Here is a 20,599-nt window from a genome sequence, read left to right as displayed (position 1 = left end):
ATTGGGCGAAAATGTGAAAAATCTAATTTCATCCTTTGCTCCGAAAAGAATAAAAAAATTAAGGTCTTTTTACGTTGCATTCTTGGTGCACAGTCCTAACCTGTTTGATGTTTCGGTATCATTAGAAGCCAGAATTAAAAAAGAATATCAATTTGCATAGATTTGTTTTTTATTTGGATGATCTTTGGCGTTTCAATGTTAATTTTTCTAAATGTAAAATACATTTCGAGAGAAGAAAGTTACTTTTTGAGAAGGAATTATTGATTTTATGCATGAAATGCTTTGCTCTTTAAAAAAAAAATAGAATCAGATATTTTTTTCTTTCTATTTATTAATGTGAAGTATTTATTATTATTTTTTTGTTAATAATTATTTTTTTTAGAGAAACTTAGTTGTTAGCTTTAGTAGGATTTTATTTCCAAACTATTTTTTTATATATAAAATTTGTCCCGGATATTTTGCTTGAAGGATATGAATATAATTTTATTCAAAGTAACCGCATGTTAGTAAAAAAAAAATGTGAATCAGATTGAGCTAAGTGATTTATTGAGCAAATTGTATTTCTTTCAGAGATGCTGAATACCTATCCATCAATTATTTCCAATAGCATTTGACTGCATTGAATGGTGTATGAACATCAATGCAAATACCTTAAAAAAAAAAAAGAACATCAATGCAAACACACTCATAGTGAACCAAGAGTCCAAGACAAGTGAAAATAGAGCAAAAATGGATTCGTGCACTTTTCATGGTGGAAAATATCAATGTTCTAATATGTATTTTATTTTTCATTTAGTAAGATATCTTGATTTTATCTTATTTTTTTAAAAAACAAGTTTAAAGCTTTTACTTAGTTTAGCAGTCTTTAACGACACCAAATAAGATTTAAGAACTCCAATAATTTATTTTACTCTTACAAAGCAATTATTGAAAACTCTCATTTTATATTTTTAATTTACATTTACTTTTATTTTCTCAATTTAAAATACTAATTTATTATAAATTTAAATTTTATACTTAATTTTTAATACTCTAATTTATTACTACCAATTTTTATTTTTATTACTATTTAATTCTCTCAATATATTAATTAGAATAATTACTTTAATCAAAGACATTTTTGAGAATGCTTTTTAATAAGAGTATTTGTAAGAATTCTTCTTTAACAAAAATATGTTTTATAAATTTTTCTTAATTATTTATTTTTCAATTTATTCTTTGCGTTTTTATTCTTAAATATTATTTAATTTTATCAAAATAATTAAAAGTAAACTCATATCACAATAAAAAAAATTTATCATAAATTTAAAACATGATTTATATACTTAATAATATTTATTCATTAAAAATTAAATATATTGTAATATTTGTTTTGGTACACTAATTTTATTGTAATATATATATATATAAATATGTACTTGTTATAAATTTTAATTAATTAAAATAAATATTTATTACATACATCCTATTCGTACATGTTAAAAATTAATACTAGTTTATAAATTATTAAATTAAAATATTTATTTTAATTATTTCAATTTAAAACACTTCAACAAAGAGAAAAGGAACCGTTTCTGGAATTTTTGACTAAAATAATATTTAAAACGACTACTAAAAATGCTTTTTTGGTAATTTTTTAAAAAAAATAATACTTCAGAAAAAAAATCCCCGTTGCCGCCCCCAGCCAGAGTGTGCTTCTTCGCTTTCGCCAATGACCAACTTCGCGTAGTGACCATTCCTCCGCCGAATCTCTCGTTAGCCCTTCCTTCTCCGCCACCCGCTTCATAGCGCAACCATCGTCTCGCTCCTCTGTAAGTTCTAACGCTCAAGATTTCTGCTTCTATTCTCTCGCTTGCAACGATTGTTGCCGTTCATTTTGTGATTCCGCATCTGTTATTGGAATTTGTGCTTATCATTTGTGATTGTTGCTATGTTGTTTGCGATTTGGGATTTTCCTTCTCATTTTGGTTATTTATTTATTTATTTATTTATTTATTTATTTATTTTTGCTTTCTTCTGTCAATAGTTGCGATTGATGCGAGATTCTTTGTTCCATTTGCCCCCTTTAACCAACTTCACCTTTATTGGCTCCACCACTGCCACCAGAACCCTAGCTACAACCTCGACCTTTTCATCCTTCCCAACAACATCAAACTTGTACTAAACTAAGATTTGTGATTTTTTGCTTAAATTAAGATTTCCATGGAAGCCCAACAGATTCTTCCCAGGTTTTGTCCAAAATCATCGTTAGCTCCATCAGTTACAATTGTGAAACAATCATTCTCTTTGATGTGCCCTCCTTTGCCTTCTTCATCTTCATACGCTTCCGTTCAGTCTGGAGCTTTTCGTGCTATCAGCATTGCGCGCAAAGAAGTGTGTTCTAGCTCTTGGAGAAGAGTATGTTGTAGCAGTAGTAGTGGTGCAGAACCAAAGGAGGGCCATGAGGTGAGAGCTCAGGTCACAGTGAGAAGGAAAAAGCTAGCGGTTTTTGTGTCTGGTGGAGGATCCAACTTCAAATCAATTCATGAGGCCTCCAAAAGGGGTTCACTTCATGGAGATGTTCTTGTATTGGTCACAAATAAAAGTGGTAATGCTCTATCTTACTAACCCTGTACTTTCATTTTTTGACCTTGTGTCTTCATTTTCCTTAGCTAAATTCTTAAATAGATGGCATTAGTAACTGGATTAAGATCCCATGCCCCAAAGATCATTTTATTATTCATGTGGCTCTAAGAAGCAACCTTTTGTGACCTGGGATGTTGGGACTATGTTTTGATTAGCCTTGGTCTACTAAAATTCCTCCTTTTTTATATAATTTTTTTAATACCAGAGTGTGGTGGTGCGGAGTATGCAAGAAATAATGGTATCCCAGTTATATTGTTCCCTAAAGCAAAGGATGAATCCAATGGATTATCTCCCAGTGACGTTGTTGATACACTAAGGTCAGGTCGTTCTTTACCTCATTTCCTGCAATTGTATTTAACTTTGGACTTTGGTGTTTGTTGTTTTAATGAATCTAATGAGTGGATTATCAGCTTTAAAGTTGAAACGCAAATAAAAAAAAAACAAGTGTAGCACAAATATGGCAGGGAACAGAGGTGCTGCATGGAGATGTGGTTACAGTATTAACATTAACATATAATTCATTTTTTGATCAGGAAATTCGAGGTCGATTTTATTCTTTTAGCTGGATACCTCAAACTTATACCAGCAGAATTGATCCGAGCTTATGAAAAATCTATATTGAACATTCATCCGTCACTTCTTCCAGCTTTTGGAGGCATGGGCTATTATGGCATGAAGGTTCATAAAGCAGTAATTGCTTCTGGAGCAAGGTATACTTTTCATAAAATATCTCAAGCATGTTTTATCTATGAAACACTGTTGTACTTGGTTTGTGTTTACTTATTTGTGCTTCATTTTTCTGTGTTGGTTAGATTTTCAGGTCCCACAATTCATTTTGTTGATGAACACTATGACACAGGGCGTATCCTTGCCCAGCGTGTGGTCCCTGTTCTTGCCAATGATACTGCAGAGGAGTTGGCTGCAAGGGTTCTCAATGAGGTAATGTCAGACTATATCATTAATCAGTTCCCAAAAATGGTGGCACTTTAAACTATGACTGGCTTTAATCCTGAATGGAATTCAACAAATATATTTGTGATAAGAAACATTCACGAACCTTGACATTTATGCAGTCAAATGACTAGCAATTTAGCAGATTGACTTTATTTTTATTTCCAAATTTAGGAGCACCAATTATATGTGGAGGTAGTGGAGGCTGTATGTGAAGAGCGTGTGGTTTGGAGGAAAGATGGTGTTCCTCTCATCCAAACCAAAGAAAACCCCAATGAGTTTCGCTGATTATCTTTGATATGGTATGAAAATCACTTTTTAAATTTCTTTGAATACTGTAAAAATATCTGTATATTCTACTTCATCTTTTTACTACGATGATGCCTTGCATCTGATAAGACCTTTGTTTCTGTTGTAGGGGATTTTGGTTGGAGATTTTGCTTATGCAATCTTCACATTTGCCCCAAATCTGTAGCTATTGAATTGTAATTATTAGGCAGGTAATTTCCGGTGGCACTCATGTCACATCTCCTCCAAGAATATAATAAGCAGGTAATCTCAAACTTTTCTGCACAAACTGTTAATATGCTCAGTGGATTTTGATACCGGGTTGCTGAGCATACTTTTGGAGTCCTTCATTCCCCACACAAAATTCCATTAACATATCATGATTTTGCTCCTTAATAAAGAAATTATCTACTATACTATCTGGATAAGAAATTTGATGTGCCATACAACATTTCTTAGTTTATAAATAGAGTTTGTAGAGCAAACGGAACTGTCAACGAATGCCAAAGCTGCTACTGCTATTCTCCCCGTCTTTTGCTATTTCCTATTTTTTTTAACATTTTATTAGTAGTGGTACGAACTTTGAAGTATTTATTGCCAAAGATCATGAGCCTATATAAGGTTGATATTTTTCTTCCAAGAGTGTATTCCAAACTTAAGGTTAAGATTCAAATTTTGGACAACTTTATTTACGGGTATTCTCTTACTACTTGAATTGTTGAGTATGCTTGATTTGAAGACGGATAAGGCTGCGTCTCAATTAAAATTTTGATTCATGTTAATGTGGAAGGTTGACATATAAGCCTTTTTTTAACATGCATCAGATTCCAAATCACATCTTAAGTACCGGTTTTTAATCATGTTAAAATTTTGATTCATTTTTGCAGTACCGGTTTTTCTGACAGAGCCTATATAACCTTGCTAATAATCTCAACAAATCAGGATCGCAAGTAGTTTGTTCCATTGAAACTTAAAACATAAGGCTTTTAATTGTAAACTTTTCCGATTTTTTATTACTTAATTCAAGCTTTTCATGCAAAGTTAGGGTCATTTTATGCAAATTTGTGCCTTCATTATTGTGGAACCTATGTGCTCTCGAACATAATTTAGGGGAAGAGGCTACGAGGCACAAGTACCTCCACCTCTTCCAGACAGCCAAGGGAGAATTATTATGTCATTATTATTCCAATAAGTTCTACGACCAATTCAGATACATGCAATTTAATATACAGTTGAAATTTGAGTTAAATTAAATGCTCAAAAATTGTTAAAAAATCATTTTAAAAACATGAACACAATAATTCACTCAAGTCCATCATATTTTGATTCAAAACTTAAGTGATTTGACATTTTGTGTTTATTAGTGAAGGATTAACAGTTTGATCATGGTTTTAGTATGAAGTTGTGAGATGTTACTTTGTTTTTAAATGGGTCGATTTGTCAACAGAGAAATATACTATCTAGTTATATCAACCAAAAATTAAAAATAGTACAACACTGCATGAACTTTAAAATGTGATATAATGCTGACAAACCACAAATACAACCTACCAAGCACCCGTAATCCTCTAACAACAAACGCGATATAAAAGCTTACGTTTCACGCTAATGTATAATTAATGAATCTATTCGATAGTTTCAATTTGTTTACATGTTTAAGAATGACTCCTCATAGAATATGCTGCAATGCAAGGTTTTTTGAAGCATTATCTTTCCATATATTTTAAAATATATGAACATATTTTAATTCATTTTTTATCTTTAAACAATTACTAAAATATGTATAGCAAAAAAAAACAGTTTTTCACATCTTACTTCCATCAATAATTTGAGCTTAAAATAATAAAGTACCCAATGATATTTTATTATATTTTTCTTAATAATTTTATATACTGGTTTTTGAAAAAAAAATGCAAGTTTCTATTTTGAGCTCAAACAAATTAAGGATTAAAAAATTATATGAATTGAATTGTATGATAAAAATTGAGGTCAACAAGATTTTCATTAAAAGTGAAATTATTTTTGTAAAAGTGATATTGAGAGGGGTTTAGACAAAAAAAAGATTTGATGCTCCTAATTGTTTTTCAGGCATAATCATATATTAAATGTATTTTTCTAGTGAGATTTTAAATTTTAATTCACTACGTTGTGAGAGACTAACCTCTTCCATCACACTCAATCTCATCAGAGTTCTTTTTGATGATTTTATATATCTTTCATATATAGATTAATACATAGAAGATTGTATTTCATATTGTACTTTGGACTTGTATTACCAATATCACACTTGGTATGCATTATCTATACCTCAGTAGACAAGTTTTAGTATGGTTATGCAGGAATGATATTTTCTCACTATATTTACCTTATATATATATATATATATATATATATATATATATATTATAGTTTAGTTAAAAAATATTGTTGTTAGAAATTTAAATAAGAACAAAAAATTAAATTAATTTTACTAATAAAAAATGTTCTCATTTTACTCTATAATAATTAATTAAAACTATCCATTTGAGCGAGATGATGCATCAAGAAGTGTTTCATGTAAATGATATCACCCAAAGAAAATTATCAACTAAAATAAAAAAAATGAATGACTCATTTGGTGGGCTTAATATGATATGATACAAATACAATTATAATTTGTTGTTTGTTGTAGCAATAAAGGATATGATAATCTTAATGTATCTTATTAGTCTAATATATATTTTTTTGTATTACAAAGGAGCTAAATTAGGAAATAACAAGATAAGACAGATTCTCTCTTTTTATATATAAAATATGTTAAATATTACATATAATAATATAAATTAATTTATGTAATAGATATTATATAAATTTTGTATTCAACATATTATCTTATATATATATTTAACATGTAAACTTAAAGTACATTATTAATTAAAATACTAATTATTAAATAATTATTATTTATATATTTTCTTTAAAATGTTTTTATAATAATTAGAATTTTAAAAAATTGTATATTTTATAATTTTAAATTAATCAACTGAATTTAGATAAATACTAAGACTAAGGGGGGTGTATTGGATTAGGATTTTAAAGGACTTTTTTAGTTAAAAAAAATCTTGCGGATTTTAAAAGACTTTGCAGGATTTTCATGACTTTTAAGATTTTGCAGGATTCCATAAGACTTAAAATCAGGATTTTAATGGATTCTGCAAGACTTTTAAACCAGGATTTTAATGGATTCTGTGGGATTTTGTGGAGTTTTGACATTTAATAAGATTTAAAAAAAATGCATACATTCAAAATTAAAAAGAGTCAAAGACAAAAATAATAAAAAAATATAATAATGTCTAGATAAATAATAATGATAATTCTCCATAATATTCTATCCTCTTTTTATAGCATTCACTATCAATTGTAACAATTCATCGGAATCCTCCTTAGTCCAAGCTTTATAGTTTTCTTTCTCTTTTCCTTTTTCTTTATTATTTCCTCGTGAATCTCCCATTTGAATTACTAAAACAATATATGTTGAAAACTAGTTATATAAATAATTATGGATAAGAGACAAAATTAATAAAATTATATTATTATTTTTAGAAGCACACCAATCATACAAGATCGAATATATCTTGACTATCCAAATGGATCAAATACCTCAGTCATTATAAAAAAAATATGTAAAAACAAAAATATAGAAACATAAGATAATTTTTTATATAAAAAAGAAATTAGTATATTCGATACTGAGAAAATATTTAAATATATAATTTTTTTATATAAACGAAAGTATTTAGATATAGAGAATATATATATATATATATATATATATATATATATATATATTATTTTAGTTATATATTATATAATAATTTTTAACGATATTTATAAATGTAAATTATTTTAACAAATATTTTAACAATATTTTCTTTTTTAAAAAATAAGCTAATGAAGGCATAAATCTTAAACCTTAAAAAATTAGATACTGCAATGTCTTATGTTAATTTTCTTTTTTTTAAATATAAAAAAATCTTAATTTCACAATATAAAAATAAAAAATAAAAATTCATAGTAAAAAAAATAAAATAATTGTTGAGTCATAAAAGGAAGAGGATAAGAGTAACAAATTCAAGGGAATGAGAGAGTTCGCAGTTTTTATGTTGAGAGGGTTCTTCTCCCAACTAAGATCCATTTTCATCTCATTCTACTCACAGAAACCCTAACAAATTCATCTTATATATATATATATATATATATATATATATATATATATATATATATTATAGAGATTATGATATCAATTTCATCTTTCACCTTTTTCTTTTCTTGATGTGTGTTATAAAAAAAATTACCACTTAAAATTTGAAATTTCAAGCATTTTTTGTGTTATATAAAGGAACATATTCAACTACATAGAATAAATAAAGCAAGTCAATTAAAGAGAACGAACAGAAAAATAGAACAAGTCAATGACACTATCACTTACATATCAGAGTTTCCCAAATAAATAAAAGAATGAGATGAGAACAGTACTACAATATTATATATGAGCAATGAACAATAATGTAGTATTATTAGTAGAGAAAAAATGGAGAAGACAGGAGCATAAAAAAAATGAAAAACTCACTTGAAAATTCTTGAAACACTTGAAAAATAACTTCAAACAATCCTTCAAAATCCGATGGCTTTGGATGGGATTGTTTTATGAATCTGGTATTTATAGATAACACTAGAAAGTCCTTCAAAATCTCTCTCACACAACAATCCTTTAAAATCCTTATATTTTTGAATACCAATGGATTGTTTTTAAGTTGTAAAAAATCTCAAATGAATACCAGTGGATTTTAATGGACTCTTTAAAAAATCTTGAAAATCCAAATTGAATATCTCTGGATTGTTTTTAAGTGACATAAAATCCTGATTGAATACCAAGGGACTTTTTTACTCAAAAAAAGTCTTTTAAAATCCTACGAAATCCTAAACCAATACACCCCCCTAAAATTAGTGATTCCTCATATTCTAGAAGAATAAAAACCAAATACAAACTGCTAAGATTTATTTATAATATTTTACAACGGCTAAAAATAAATAATATTTTAGAGGGTTGAAAAATAAGATAGAAATATTAGAACCAAAATCAAAATTCTTATTTTTAAGTACTTAAAAAGTAAAATAATATATTTCAATATAATATTAATTATTTTACTAATTATCTGCAGCAATTCTGGCATTACAGTAATTTACTAATTATGGACAAATACAATAACATTGAAACGAGTATAAAGGATACGGGCGGTGTGTGTATCATGTATGTACCGTACCGTATACGCTTTACGAAATTCAATTCCCCGCGTAAAAGAAAAACATAGTTGCCTTGAAACGACGCAACGCTGTGAAAAATAAAAATAAAATAAATAAACATAATAACATATAAATACACCCAAATCAAATTGTGCCCTTAGTTGTTACACTGGCAGCAGCAAAAGGAAGAAAAATCGAATTGAAGGCAAAGAGCGCAATTTCGAGGCTCTCATCCCATACTCATTCATGGGATCGTTCCCCTCTTCCCTTCTTCTTCTCTTCTTTTTCTTCTTCTTCTTCTTCTTCTCTTCGTCACTCTCCAATCCCCATGACCCTCTCACACTCAAAGGTAAGAGCCCCTCCTTCCCACTCAATACCAATGCCTCTCCACTTATTAATGATTCCTAGGGTTTCTTCTCCCCCTTTTTGAATCTCACTGCTAAACCTAGGATTTTTCTGAATTGTTTCTTGGCTTGATTTTTCAAATGTCTGTTCTCACTGGTTGTTGTTACTGTGCAGGTGTTGGTATTGAAAACCCGGTTGTGGAGGTCACCCCTTCCGTGCTTTTAGGGCACTCGGATTCTCAAGGTGCTAAGGACACTTTACGATGTGAGCGTGTTCGAGTTTCGGGTAAATCCAGGCTCAAACTTGGGAGCTACGCTAATGCGTTGCATGTTACTTTGGCTCCGTCTGTTTCGATTCCGGAGAAGTTGCATAGCAGAATTCAGGTTTGTTTCCACAGGTGAGCACGCCACTTGAACATAGTATTCTTTGGTTTCCTTGGTCCTCTATTTTCTCAATTTTTTTTTTGAATTTACTCCTTTTATTTTTTTATTCTATATTTTAATTGTGTGCACATAAACTTAACAACCCACTAAGATTGACCTAATGGGTAGGGCTGGAGTAGATGCATGAAGATTAAAGTTTGATTTTTCGTCCTTGTAAATTGTCATGTAGCATGGATATGCTGATGTGGCAATGTGTGAGATTATCAAATCAGCATTTTTTTGTTAATTATTAGATGTTAAATTAGCGGCTGAACTGAAATTGTACAACTAAAACAGTTGGAGGATGAATTCACGAAAAAAAATTAGGAGATGAAATTTGCAAATTTGACAAATTAGGGGACAATAATGCAATTAAGTGTAATCTTTCCTACTAATGAAAAGAACTTGTCAACGGATACTTAACTGAAATGATAGTGTAGTAGAATGTTATGTTAGCATGGATATGCTGATGTGGCAGTGCTTTAGGTTATCATATTGGCTTTTTTTTGTTAAATATTAGATGTTAATTTAGCAGCTGAACTGAAATTGTACAATTAAATTAGTTGGAGGTTGAAAAAAGATAGGTCATGAAATTTGCAAAATTGATAAATTAGTGGATCAAAAATGCAATTAAGTGTAATCTTTCCTGCTGATAAAAGAAAAAAGTAACAATCGATATTTAACTGAAATGACAGTGTAGTAGAGTATCATGTTAGCATGTATACACTGACACAGAAGTGTGTTAGATTATGACATTGACATTTTTTTGCTAAACATTAGATGTTAAATTAGCGGCTGAACCAAAATTGTACAATTGAAATAGTTGGAGGATGAATTCACAAAAGATAATGCGAGATGAAATTTGCAAAATTGAGAAATTAGGGGATAAAAATGTAATTAAGCCTTATGACATTGCTGTCACTGCACGTACTTCACTCCGGTGCATGCTTGGCACACAAACTCTCTCATAATCATTGTTTCTACTTCTTGTGAAGCCTGTTAGGATTGTCATTTCTTGTTTATAATGTGCAGGAATGATAAACTTGGATGGTGTCAGTGCAAAAAGGATGAATGGATGAGTGTGCAAAAGGGGGTCTGGAATGGTGTTATGTCACCTTATCAAACCAGATACGTTGATGTGAGGATCAGTGGAGAAATATCGGGTTCTGTTACAGTTGCTCTTGAAGAAGGTTAGTTTCTTCTACCTTAAATAAGGGGTGTGTGGGTGATGGTGGGTTGGGGGAAGTTAGGCTTTTTTTGTTTACTGTTTTCAAAAAAATGTTTGTGTTTTGTAAAATTTGTTTGTCCCTTGATCACATTTGAAATATCTTGTTCACTGAGCCCATTTTTATTTTCTAAAATTTTGCCCATTGAGCACTTGAACAAAACACTTGAAAGCACGACAAGAGGATGGAACAAATCCTTATTCTGAAAGCAGTGTGGAATTATTTTATTAACAGTTTATAAAACCAAAAAAGTGATAAGAGAATTGAACAAATCCTTATTCTTATGTTGTATCTTTCCTTTGCATTTTTTTTATACTTTTGGTGCTAATTTTTTTATGTTATACGAAAATGTTGCAGAATTTCAGCAATGGCGCCTCATTTGTCTTGCGGTGGGATTGATACTGCTGTTGTTGGCTCCAATTGTTAGCAGTTGGGTTCCGTTTTATTATAGCACGTCAATGGCTATAGGGATCTTTCTTGTCATTATAATCATTCTTTTTCAGGTATATAAATAATTACTCTCCATATATGGATTTCATTTTGTTTTATTGCTTACGAGTTTTCCTTGATTGTTTGACATGTTTTCTAACTAATTTCTTCTAATTATGGTGTAGGGTATGAAATTAATGCCAACTGGAAGAAAAAATATCTTATACCTTACCATATATGGATCAGTGGTGAGTTTGATGTAACTTTCGGCCATTGTTCCAGATTGTCATGTTTCAACGGTCTTAATATTATACTTGTTCTATTTCAGGTTGGAGCAGGGTCATTCCTTTTGCACCAATTCTCTTTGATCTTAAATTCAATTTTTCAGAGCCTTGGGCTGAGTGAGGAGATGCACAATTCAGTAAGTATACAGTCCATTTCTATTTTAGATATATCTGTGTATTATAGTTATACAATGCATGCTGAATGGCTAACATCTATTTCCACATCTGGATTTCTAATCCTTTTTGTTACCTTTTACTTCTGACCTTTACGTATATTTATCATGTATGATTAGATAACATTTTTGGACTGATTTGAAACATTTTGTTTTTGCAGTCAGTGCATCATTCATAAAAATTTCTTCCCTACCTTGTTTCTGATCTTTAGAATATATTGAGCTAGCTTTTTGTCCATTTAGAATAACCTTTATACATATTTGATTCTCTTTGGGTTAGCAAAAAATGTTTTGGTCAACAGAAAATACTGCTGAGGTGGAAATAACTTCCTCTTTGCCACTATAATCATTTAATTTTTTGGAGGAATCTCACCCTTTGTATGTATACTTGTTACCCTGATATTTGCTGCAACTTTCACTCACCAATGGTTAGTCCCTGATCCGTGCTTGCCCACCTACCCTCGAGCTATCACTTTACACACTATCTTTTCCTTTCTTTGGCCCTTTTGTTAATACTTTGTATTCTTGATGATTGTTGGAATGCTGGCCATCTTTGCTTGTTTGTTGGACATATATTATCATCAACTGTATCCCATACTATGGACTTTGGCTTGTTTATCAGACATATCTTCAATTCTCTCATAAAATAATTGTCCTTGATGCTTTTCAGGTTGCTGTTTTTGTAATACTGGGTATCATCTTGGCTGGAGCTGCTTTAGGCTACTGGATTGTTAGGAGGTTTGTTATTTCAAAAGAAGATGGTAGTGTGGATGCTGGGGTTGCTCAGTTTGTGAAATGGGCAATGTACATTGTCGGAACCACTTCCATTTTGCAGGTTCACATCAAGTATTTTGTTTTTAATCTTTGAAAATATATTTTAAAGTTGTCAATGTGTGAGAATTTAGTATATTTTAAATTTACAGCATAAATTAAACTTAATAAATCCATAAAAAATACAATATTTGGCTTTTGGAATCATTTGATATGTTCATTCAGGGGAAAAAACTATATAAATTAGAAAATATTTTAAGCATAAGCAAATAAAATATAAAACTTAGCAAAGAAAATAATTGAAAATATTGTTACCAAAAAAAAGTAATTGAAAATACATTACAAATTGTAAAATGGGTCTGTTCCTTTTGATTTAAAAATGATTGAAATATAGCATAGTTGTGAAATGAGTATTTTGAAAACTGAAAATAGTGAAAATGAAGTTAAATATAAAATATAGCATAACTTGATAATATTTTTTATGAAGTGGCATGGTTTGGTAATAATGCCATTACTCATTTTACCTGATTTTCATGAAGTCTGTTGGATCCATATATGAATTGGTGCTGAGATGGATCTGTTTATCTGTTTTAAATTTTATTTTTATTTTTTATTTTTAATTAAGACTGTTCTATAGTGATGTCTGTCCATTTTGGTCTGTTACATACTACTATTTTAAGGATGCTGTTCATTTTCCTATTCTTTTCTGATTTTCTTTTGTCTGTCAGAGCACTCTTGATCCTCTTCTAGCAATTCCTCTTCCAGCAATTGGAGCTTTGATTTATTGTGGAGCTGCTTGCAAACTTTTTTCTGCGATAAAACTGTTTCATGGATGGTAAGTCTGATTTCTCTTCTGTTTTATTCTATTTTTTCGTGTAGAATCATATCTGCTGGACATGTTAGCAGTTAGCCATATTTGCCTGTTTTCATTCAATTTATTATGCCAGCTAACCTGAGTCTTTCTTCACCTTTCACTTTTAAGTAAGGGTATTGTTCTTCTTTTGAATGGGCATGGTATTTGTCTAAACAGCAATAGATTGGATGATTGTCACGATGCTAATAATTTATTTATATCACATCCTGGATGTTTTCATGCATTGTTATATTTTGCTATTGTAGAATTTAAAAGCACAGAATCCTATTGTAGGAAATGGTCACTCTGATCTGATTAGATGGTTGAACATTGTAAACCATTTGTCCATAATACATTAGCTTAGGTTGTGGGGGGTTTGGGTAGTTTGTATAAGGTTTTAGGTTCAAGGCTCATTGTTGCCTTTGGTACAAGAAAAAACCAAGAGAAAGTGGGATCTACTAACATATGCTGGTCTTATTTTATTTGTTTTTTTTTTCCGTCATTGTCTGTCAATGACACTGCATTCAAAGCTTCAGCTTTTCACTTCTAAATATGCCATTATGATTTGATGTAGGTATGAAAGTTCAGGAAATGATGACTATTCGCTGCAACGGTTGAGAGGAAGACCTGGTCGGGCAGAATTTCTTAGCAAGTCAACCCCTAAAGGAAAACAATGGAAAAGCCCTAAAGGAAAATTGTGGAATAGCCCTAAAAAATCAGCATGGTCCGATTCTCCTGTGCGAGGTATTGTTTAAAATTCCAATCTTCTGATATACTACGTATTGTCCAAGCAAGATTTCATTTTTTTCCCTGCAAATTAAACAAGATCTTTAAATTAAATCTTCTGAATTTGTATTGCACTTCTGATGCCTGTTCCATTCAGAAATTTACACTATTGTTGAAACGCGTGAAGTTTGTGGAGAAATATGTTGTTTACAAAAAAGACGATATGAATATGTTGTATGTTATTTGTCTATTGCAGGTGTTGTATCACCATATTCTGGGATTTCGTCACAATCTTCAGGGACTCAAACAGGGCAGGATTATTATTCAACCTTCCACAAGACCCGCAACAGAAAGAAGTTCACAAAGCAAGAGTGGGATGAGTTTACAAGAGAATCCACAAAGCAGGCACTAGCAGAATGGGCAGCTTCTCCAGAATTCACTGATTGGATTGTTGAGCACGCAGATCGGATTAAAGTCCTTCCAAGTGAGAGTTCAGACGAGACAATGGGAAGTGAATCGGATTCCACGGATCTAGGAAGTGGAAGTGGATATCGGCTTTTTAATTGGCAGTGACTTGTGAATTAGAAGTAGAGTGTATTAACCTGCAGAAATAGTGAATTAGGGAGCAATCACAATTTGACAAGAATGTTTTAGGTACGAGTTTAGTTTTAACCGGCGCTGTAGATAGTTTTATTTCTATGCCCGGATTTTTCAAACTGCAAAGCCTGGGCAATCTACGAAATTTTATTGTAGCATAGTTTGTTTTTCCCTGCAATGTTTTTGTTGCTTCTCTTATGTTATTTCTAGTTTGTAGTAGTGTGTAATTCTTTTTAAATGTTTATTATTAGTTGGATTTCGATTATCAAGTGTCTTTGGATAGAATTATAGAAATTGCATATATAATTGATGGTTTCTTTTATCTTTTATTATTATTATTATTACTAGCCGGAAAAAGGCGTGCCTGTATTATATTGAAAGGAAAAAATAATTATTTTTATAAATAATTATAATATTTTTACAATAAAATAGAAAAAAGAAAAAAAAGGAGAAGTTACTTATAGAAAAAAGTAGTTTTAAAGAGTTATGAAAAATAAATAAAGGATAAAATGATCTATGTAAAAATAAAAATAAAAAATAATTATTAAAAGTGATATTTCTTTTATATATTAGTATAGATTTTTATTTGGGAGTTAGTTTTAACGGGTCTTTTAAGAGTTCATATGGACTTATAAAAATGTCTTATTATCTCTAAGAATTCAATTTGGACTTTTATGTTGTAAGGAAAAAGTTAAATAAAAAGATAATTAGTTTTTATTATAGGATTCAAAATTTTAAATTGATTTAGTTTTTTTTATAAAACTAAATATATATCGTTTGAACATTAATCTTTTGAGGGGAAATTTACTTATTCTAGTTGTAAATTTATTTAAATATATTTTACTTAATAACTCAAATTTTAACATCTAATTATTGAATTAAAGATTCTTATGCGTAAATTATGTCTATAAATTTTTTAAAAAATTTAAAAACTATTTGATATTACGTTTTGTTAATTCAAATCAATAAAAATTTACAGATTTGATCTTTGTATATAAAACTTTTAAATCAATGGTTAGATCGTTTAAATTTGATGTAAAACTTGAATTATTGAGTGAAATAAGTCTAAGCAAACTTATTTTTAGAGCAAGTGATCCCTCTTTAATTATTTTGGCAATATATTTTTGAATATATTTTTGAGTTTATCAAAGAAGTGCAATTTATTAAATTTATGTCTTTCAAAATATAGTCTCATTTTTTTAAGAATTAATATTAAGAAACATATATTAAGTGTCTTAATTTGGGAGTAATTTTTGAAAGAAATAGAAATTTAAGATACATTTATTGATCATAACTAAAACTAACTTTTCTTAGTTTTGGAGAATTAATTATTTAGATCTAATAATTAGCATCTAAGATAATATTATTTGTTAATAAGCTTTTTTTTAAACTTATATTATTGAGGCTATGTTTTGATGTTGAAGGTGTTCAAATAGTTGTTACACTCAAATCAACTAGACATATTTTTTCATTAAATTATTTTGAAAGTTGTGTTCTAAACTAAATATATGAATTTTGGAGAGGAATTTGTGTAAACATTTTAGTCAAGTTCTAACTTATAAATAAATTATTATTTCATGAAAAATTATTAATAGATACTTAAAATTTTAAAATACGCACATTTTTCAAAATTTTTGTAACACATCTCTTAGTTGGTCTCCTATCTTTACATAGAAGGTAGATATAAGGTTTTGTGGTACCTTTTCTCATTTAAAGTGAGAACCAATGTCAATATGTGTAAAGAAAAGAGAGGTACTAGAAGGGGGTGTATAGTATCAATCAAAAACTCACTTTTTTAAAATAGTGAAGTAGTATTGTAACTTTAGGAGTGCAGACAAAGAGATAAGTGGAAGGAACATAAAGTATTTTATATTGATTTGTTTCAACTACCGAGATTATGTTTAATTCTTGATCAACTCGATTAGGTTCTAGTATCTTTTACAAAGATACAAGTATTTTTTCACAAGTCATTTTTCACTTAAGTATTTTTTGACTTGTCCTTTCAAGTAACTACCCAAGTATTTTTTGAACATAAAGCCTCTCTAGACTTTGAACAGTTAAATATTCTTTTACAGTCAAATTTTTTTTTTTACAATCAAGCCTCTCCAAGCTCAAAGCAATAACATTAAGTTAAAATTAAGTAAGATTATGTTGTTTCATCTTACTATCAAAATTTGATACAATCAAATAAGAACAAAGCTTATTAACAGAAAGAATGAATACAATTTTTACAATGGATGTTTTCTCTTCTTTCTGAATAATCAAACTTTCTTATATATGTGCTTTATAAAGATGATTATTGCAAATCCTTGAATATCTCTCATAAACTTGCTTTGTTTGTTTCATCTTTGTTCCTTGTGAGGAAAAGTGTGTGTTGGTGTATTAAATGCATTTCATCAAATTGTTACTTCTTATCTAATCAAGAAAGTTACTTATTATCTTTTAGGTAAAAAGAGTGGAAACAAGTGTGTCTCTAGTCAAAGCAACTTTTTTCTAAAGATTTCCACGATTTGAGATTTATTTGTCCTTTTTTGACATAAAAACATGTCTTTTATTCCTTTCATTTTTTATGAGTATTAAAGAAGCTTTTTCACTTCGATTTGTTAAAGAATCATGTGAAAAAATTGATTTAGTTTACAAATATCATAAATGATATAGATTCGAAACATGTCTTATAGATGAAGTACTTTGCTTATTAGACTTAATATCAAGATAACTAATAGCCTTATAACAATTTATTCTGAAATCTTTTCAATATAAAAACGTCTATATTTATTATCATTAAAACTTAAGGCCTAAGGAATCTAAGATCGCCTTTTAATTTAATAATATGCTTTATTCTTTCAAAAAAATCAAATCCAATGTGACATGTAAGACAACTTAATTGTCACACCTTAATTTCATAGGAAGGGTATTATCAAATCCTATCTCCTCTAAAATTCCCCACCCACATCAACACACAAGTTGTTTGAGTCATATCCTTTTATTTTGCCTTTGCACTAGATCTCGCTACCACATTTTTCTTTTTTACTTTTCCAAGAGATTGAGTTATCTCCCAGAAATACACAATAGTTTGTGGTAGATTTACCATCCATAGGAGGCCCAACCCAATTTGCATTAGAGAAAGCCTCCACCTACATATTCCCATGATAAAGATACACAATCCCTTTTAATAGAGCTTTCTTCAAGTACTTAACAATGCGGATAAGTGTTTCCCATTAAGTGTCAATAAAAAGGGACATGAATCGACTAACAACACTTACTAGAAGAGACAATATTTGACCTAGTGACAATGAGCTAATTAAGCTTGCCCACCAATTGCCTATATCTTTGTGGACCTGAAGATGAAACTCCATTTACTAATATCTTAACTCCTAGTAACTTAGGGGTCTTGCATGGTTTGACTCCCATCAAACTATTCTCATGCAACAAGTCCAAAAACATACTTCCTTTATGATAAAAGATCCTATTTTTGAGTATATAACCTCAATACCCAAGAAGTAATCCAAGGCCCCAAAGTCTTTAGTCTAAAATAGAATTTGAAGAAAACTTTATCAATGTCTTTGTTACCACTTCTTGTAATCACAATATCATCAAAATGCACGACAAGTAAAATTCTACCAAGGTTAGTATTTTTATAAGAACACTATGTGATCATTTTGACTTTACTACATTCCAAATACAACAACCACATCCTAAATCTCCAAAACCAAAATTCAGGTTATTGCTTCAAGTTGTATAATGACTTCATTGGGCAACACATGTTACCAAAATACCTTTGAACAACCTAAGTGGTTGCTCTATATACGCCAACTCTTGTAGGTCACTCATGAAAGTGTGGAAAAATATTCTTTTGCATTATCGTTGTGAAGGATACATATGGGACAACCAATTGACTATGAATTTCAACACAAAAAATGACAAAATATGGTGAGTAATTTAGATCTAGATTCCATGATATATAACCACATGGCATAAGAAAATTCATCAACAAAGGTAACAAAATATTTATAATCAAACTTTGAAGTAACTGGACAAGGACCCCATCCATAAGAATAAACAATTCAAAAAGAGCAAGAGCTCTTTTATTTCAACAAGGAACATCAACACTACAATGATGTAGACTCTAACTATAGACATAATTTCCTAAGTACTCCCAAAGATAGATGACCTTGTTGATAATGAAGTTGAAATGTAGAGACTGTAGAAGTTGGAAATGCATGTAAAACTTCTTTTTATAGCAAATACAACCCATTAGATACTCATTCTTTACCAATAATCTTTTGTGTTTACAAATCTTTAAATACGCAAGAATAAAAAAAAATACAAAGAAATTTAATGAATGTGTGATTTGACTAATAGAGAAAAGATTGCACAAGGATTCAGGTAAGTACTAAATAGAAGACAATGGTAAAGTAGGAATTTGGGGTAGTACATCCACTCCCCTTAACATGAACACTAAACCCATTCACAAGGGTAACTAAAGAATGGATACTGGATAGATTGAAAGAACAAAATAAATTTGAATCCCTTGCCATATTGATGAAGATTTTCACAATCTCTCCACTTGGCAAGCGGACCAAGTTTCGATGTAGTATTTAAGTATCGTCCTCAGGGATTTGAGAATTTAGTAATTCTTACTCTAATGATTAATATAGAGATGTTGATATGATTGGAAGTGAGCTAATGTGAGGCAAAATTAAAACGGTAATGTAAAAGTTATAAGAACAATTATATGAAACAAGGATTGGACCCTAGAGCACTTGCTAACTCCTAAATTTCCTTAAAATAAATATGATTTCATCTTCATGACTTCCACGTTCATTTAGTAATTCAACAAGATCCCTCAAAATTGAATCCTAAAGTAATTAATCTAAAACATGATTCCTCTATGTTTTATGATTAACACTTTGCATTAAGAGCAATGACTTGAACAAGGTGACTAAACAAATCAAGTCTATTCCTAGAGCAAGAGATGTTTAGGTGCAAGATTCAGTTCGGGTTTTCAAAAACGTTTTCCAACCGGATTCAAAAACCAAAAATCATACAACGGGTGATCAAGCCGATATAAGCATTAAGAGAAGAATCAAACACAAGTAATGAAAATGAAATGCATATATATATTTAAGAAGAAGAAGAGTTAGTAGTTACATCTAGACCAATCCTCAAAGATTTAACCCCTCATGGCCATTTACAAGATCAAAGGAGTGGAAGAAGAAATTACAAAGGAAAAGATGAAGAAAAGGAGTTGATCCTCGTTCCCAAGTGATCCAGCCTCCAAATCTTCGTTCTCACTCTGTTCTTTCTTCCTCCTGTGCTCCCAGCTCTTGTTTTTCTCTTTGTTTTCGTCTCTGTTCCCCCTTTTCTCTCTCCCCTGCCCTTTTATAATTGCTAGAATTAAAACAGAGTAGGCAGGAAAGAGAAGAATCCGCTCAGCGCCTTGAAACGGCTGAGCGGTTTGAAGAATTCTTCACCATGAAGTAATCTGAATGGCTGAGCCATTCAAATCCGCTAAGCGCCTGAGAGATTCTTCATTGTTAAGCAAGCACAAGGGGCTGGGCGCTTCATATCCGCTCAGCGCCTAGGAGGCAGAGAGCACTCCTTCTTCCAGGGCCAAATCCGCTCA

The 20,599-nt window shown here is 30.3% G+C and overlaps 2 protein-coding genes across 2 annotated transcripts; both read left to right on the top strand.

Moving 5' to 3' along the window:
* The first annotated feature begins 1,632 nt into the window (after positions 1-1,632).
* On the top strand, positions 1,633-4,392 carry LOC109788788 (Formyl transferase). The gene is made up of 7 exons (XM_083072206.1): positions 1,633-1,811; positions 2,027-2,587; positions 2,831-2,942; positions 3,159-3,335; positions 3,438-3,564; positions 3,751-3,878; positions 3,995-4,392. Exons 2-6 carry the CDS (start codon positions 2,203-2,205, stop codon positions 3,862-3,864), a joined length of 915 nt encoding a protein of 304 aa, XP_082928332.1. The 5' UTR covers positions 1,633-1,811; positions 2,027-2,202; the 3' UTR covers positions 3,865-3,878; positions 3,995-4,392.
* A 4,908-nt stretch (positions 4,393-9,300) lies between these two features.
* Positions 9,301-15,238, top strand: LOC109802119 (guanosine-3',5'-bis (diphosphate) 3'-pyrophosphohydrolase, putative (DUF2215)). The gene is made up of 10 exons (XM_020363333.3): positions 9,301-9,496; positions 9,667-9,889; positions 10,947-11,104; positions 11,498-11,643; positions 11,755-11,817; positions 11,898-11,990; positions 12,697-12,861; positions 13,526-13,632; positions 14,225-14,394; positions 14,633-15,238. Exons 1-10 carry the CDS (start codon positions 9,394-9,396, stop codon positions 14,947-14,949), a joined length of 1,545 nt encoding a protein of 514 aa, XP_020218922.1. The 5' UTR covers positions 9,301-9,393; the 3' UTR covers positions 14,950-15,238.
* The last annotated feature ends 5,361 nt before the right edge of the window (positions 15,239-20,599 follow it).

The sequence above is a fragment of the Cajanus cajan genome, chromosome 4, assembly GCF_000230855.2.
Source record: "Cajanus cajan strain Asha chromosome 4, NIPB_CcT2T_4, whole genome shotgun sequence".
NCBI lineage: Eukaryota > Viridiplantae > Streptophyta > Magnoliopsida > Fabales > Fabaceae > Cajanus > Cajanus cajan.
Note: the sequence above shows the minus strand (reverse complement) of the source record. Positions and strands in the feature narration are given on the sequence as shown.

What these genes read in the sequence shown, in the direction of transcription:
- LOC109802119 (XM_020363333.3), top strand. Translation starts at nt 9,394, where the DNA reads ATGGGATCGTTCCCCTCTTCCCTTCTTCTTCTCTTCTTTTTCTTCTTC. An exon ending in TTACCATATATGGATCAGTG is followed by an intron (nt 11,818 to 11,897) that starts GTGAGTTTGATG and finishes GTTCTATTTCAG; the next exon opens with GTTGGAGCAGGGTCATTCCT. An exon ending in GTCCGATTCTCCTGTGCGAG is followed by an intron (nt 14,395 to 14,632) that starts GTATTGTTTAAA and finishes TGTCTATTGCAG; the next exon opens with GTGTTGTATCACCATATTCT.
- LOC109788788 (XM_083072206.1), top strand. Translation starts at nt 2,203, where the DNA reads ATGGAAGCCCAACAGATTCTTCCCAGGTTTTGTCCAAAATCATCGTTA. An exon ending in GACGTTGTTGATACACTAAG is followed by an intron (nt 2,943 to 3,158) that starts GTCAGGTCGTTC and finishes TTTTTTGATCAG; the next exon opens with GAAATTCGAGGTCGATTTTA. An exon ending in GTAATTGCTTCTGGAGCAAG is followed by an intron (nt 3,336 to 3,437) that starts GTATACTTTTCA and finishes TGTGTTGGTTAG; the next exon opens with ATTTTCAGGTCCCACAATTC.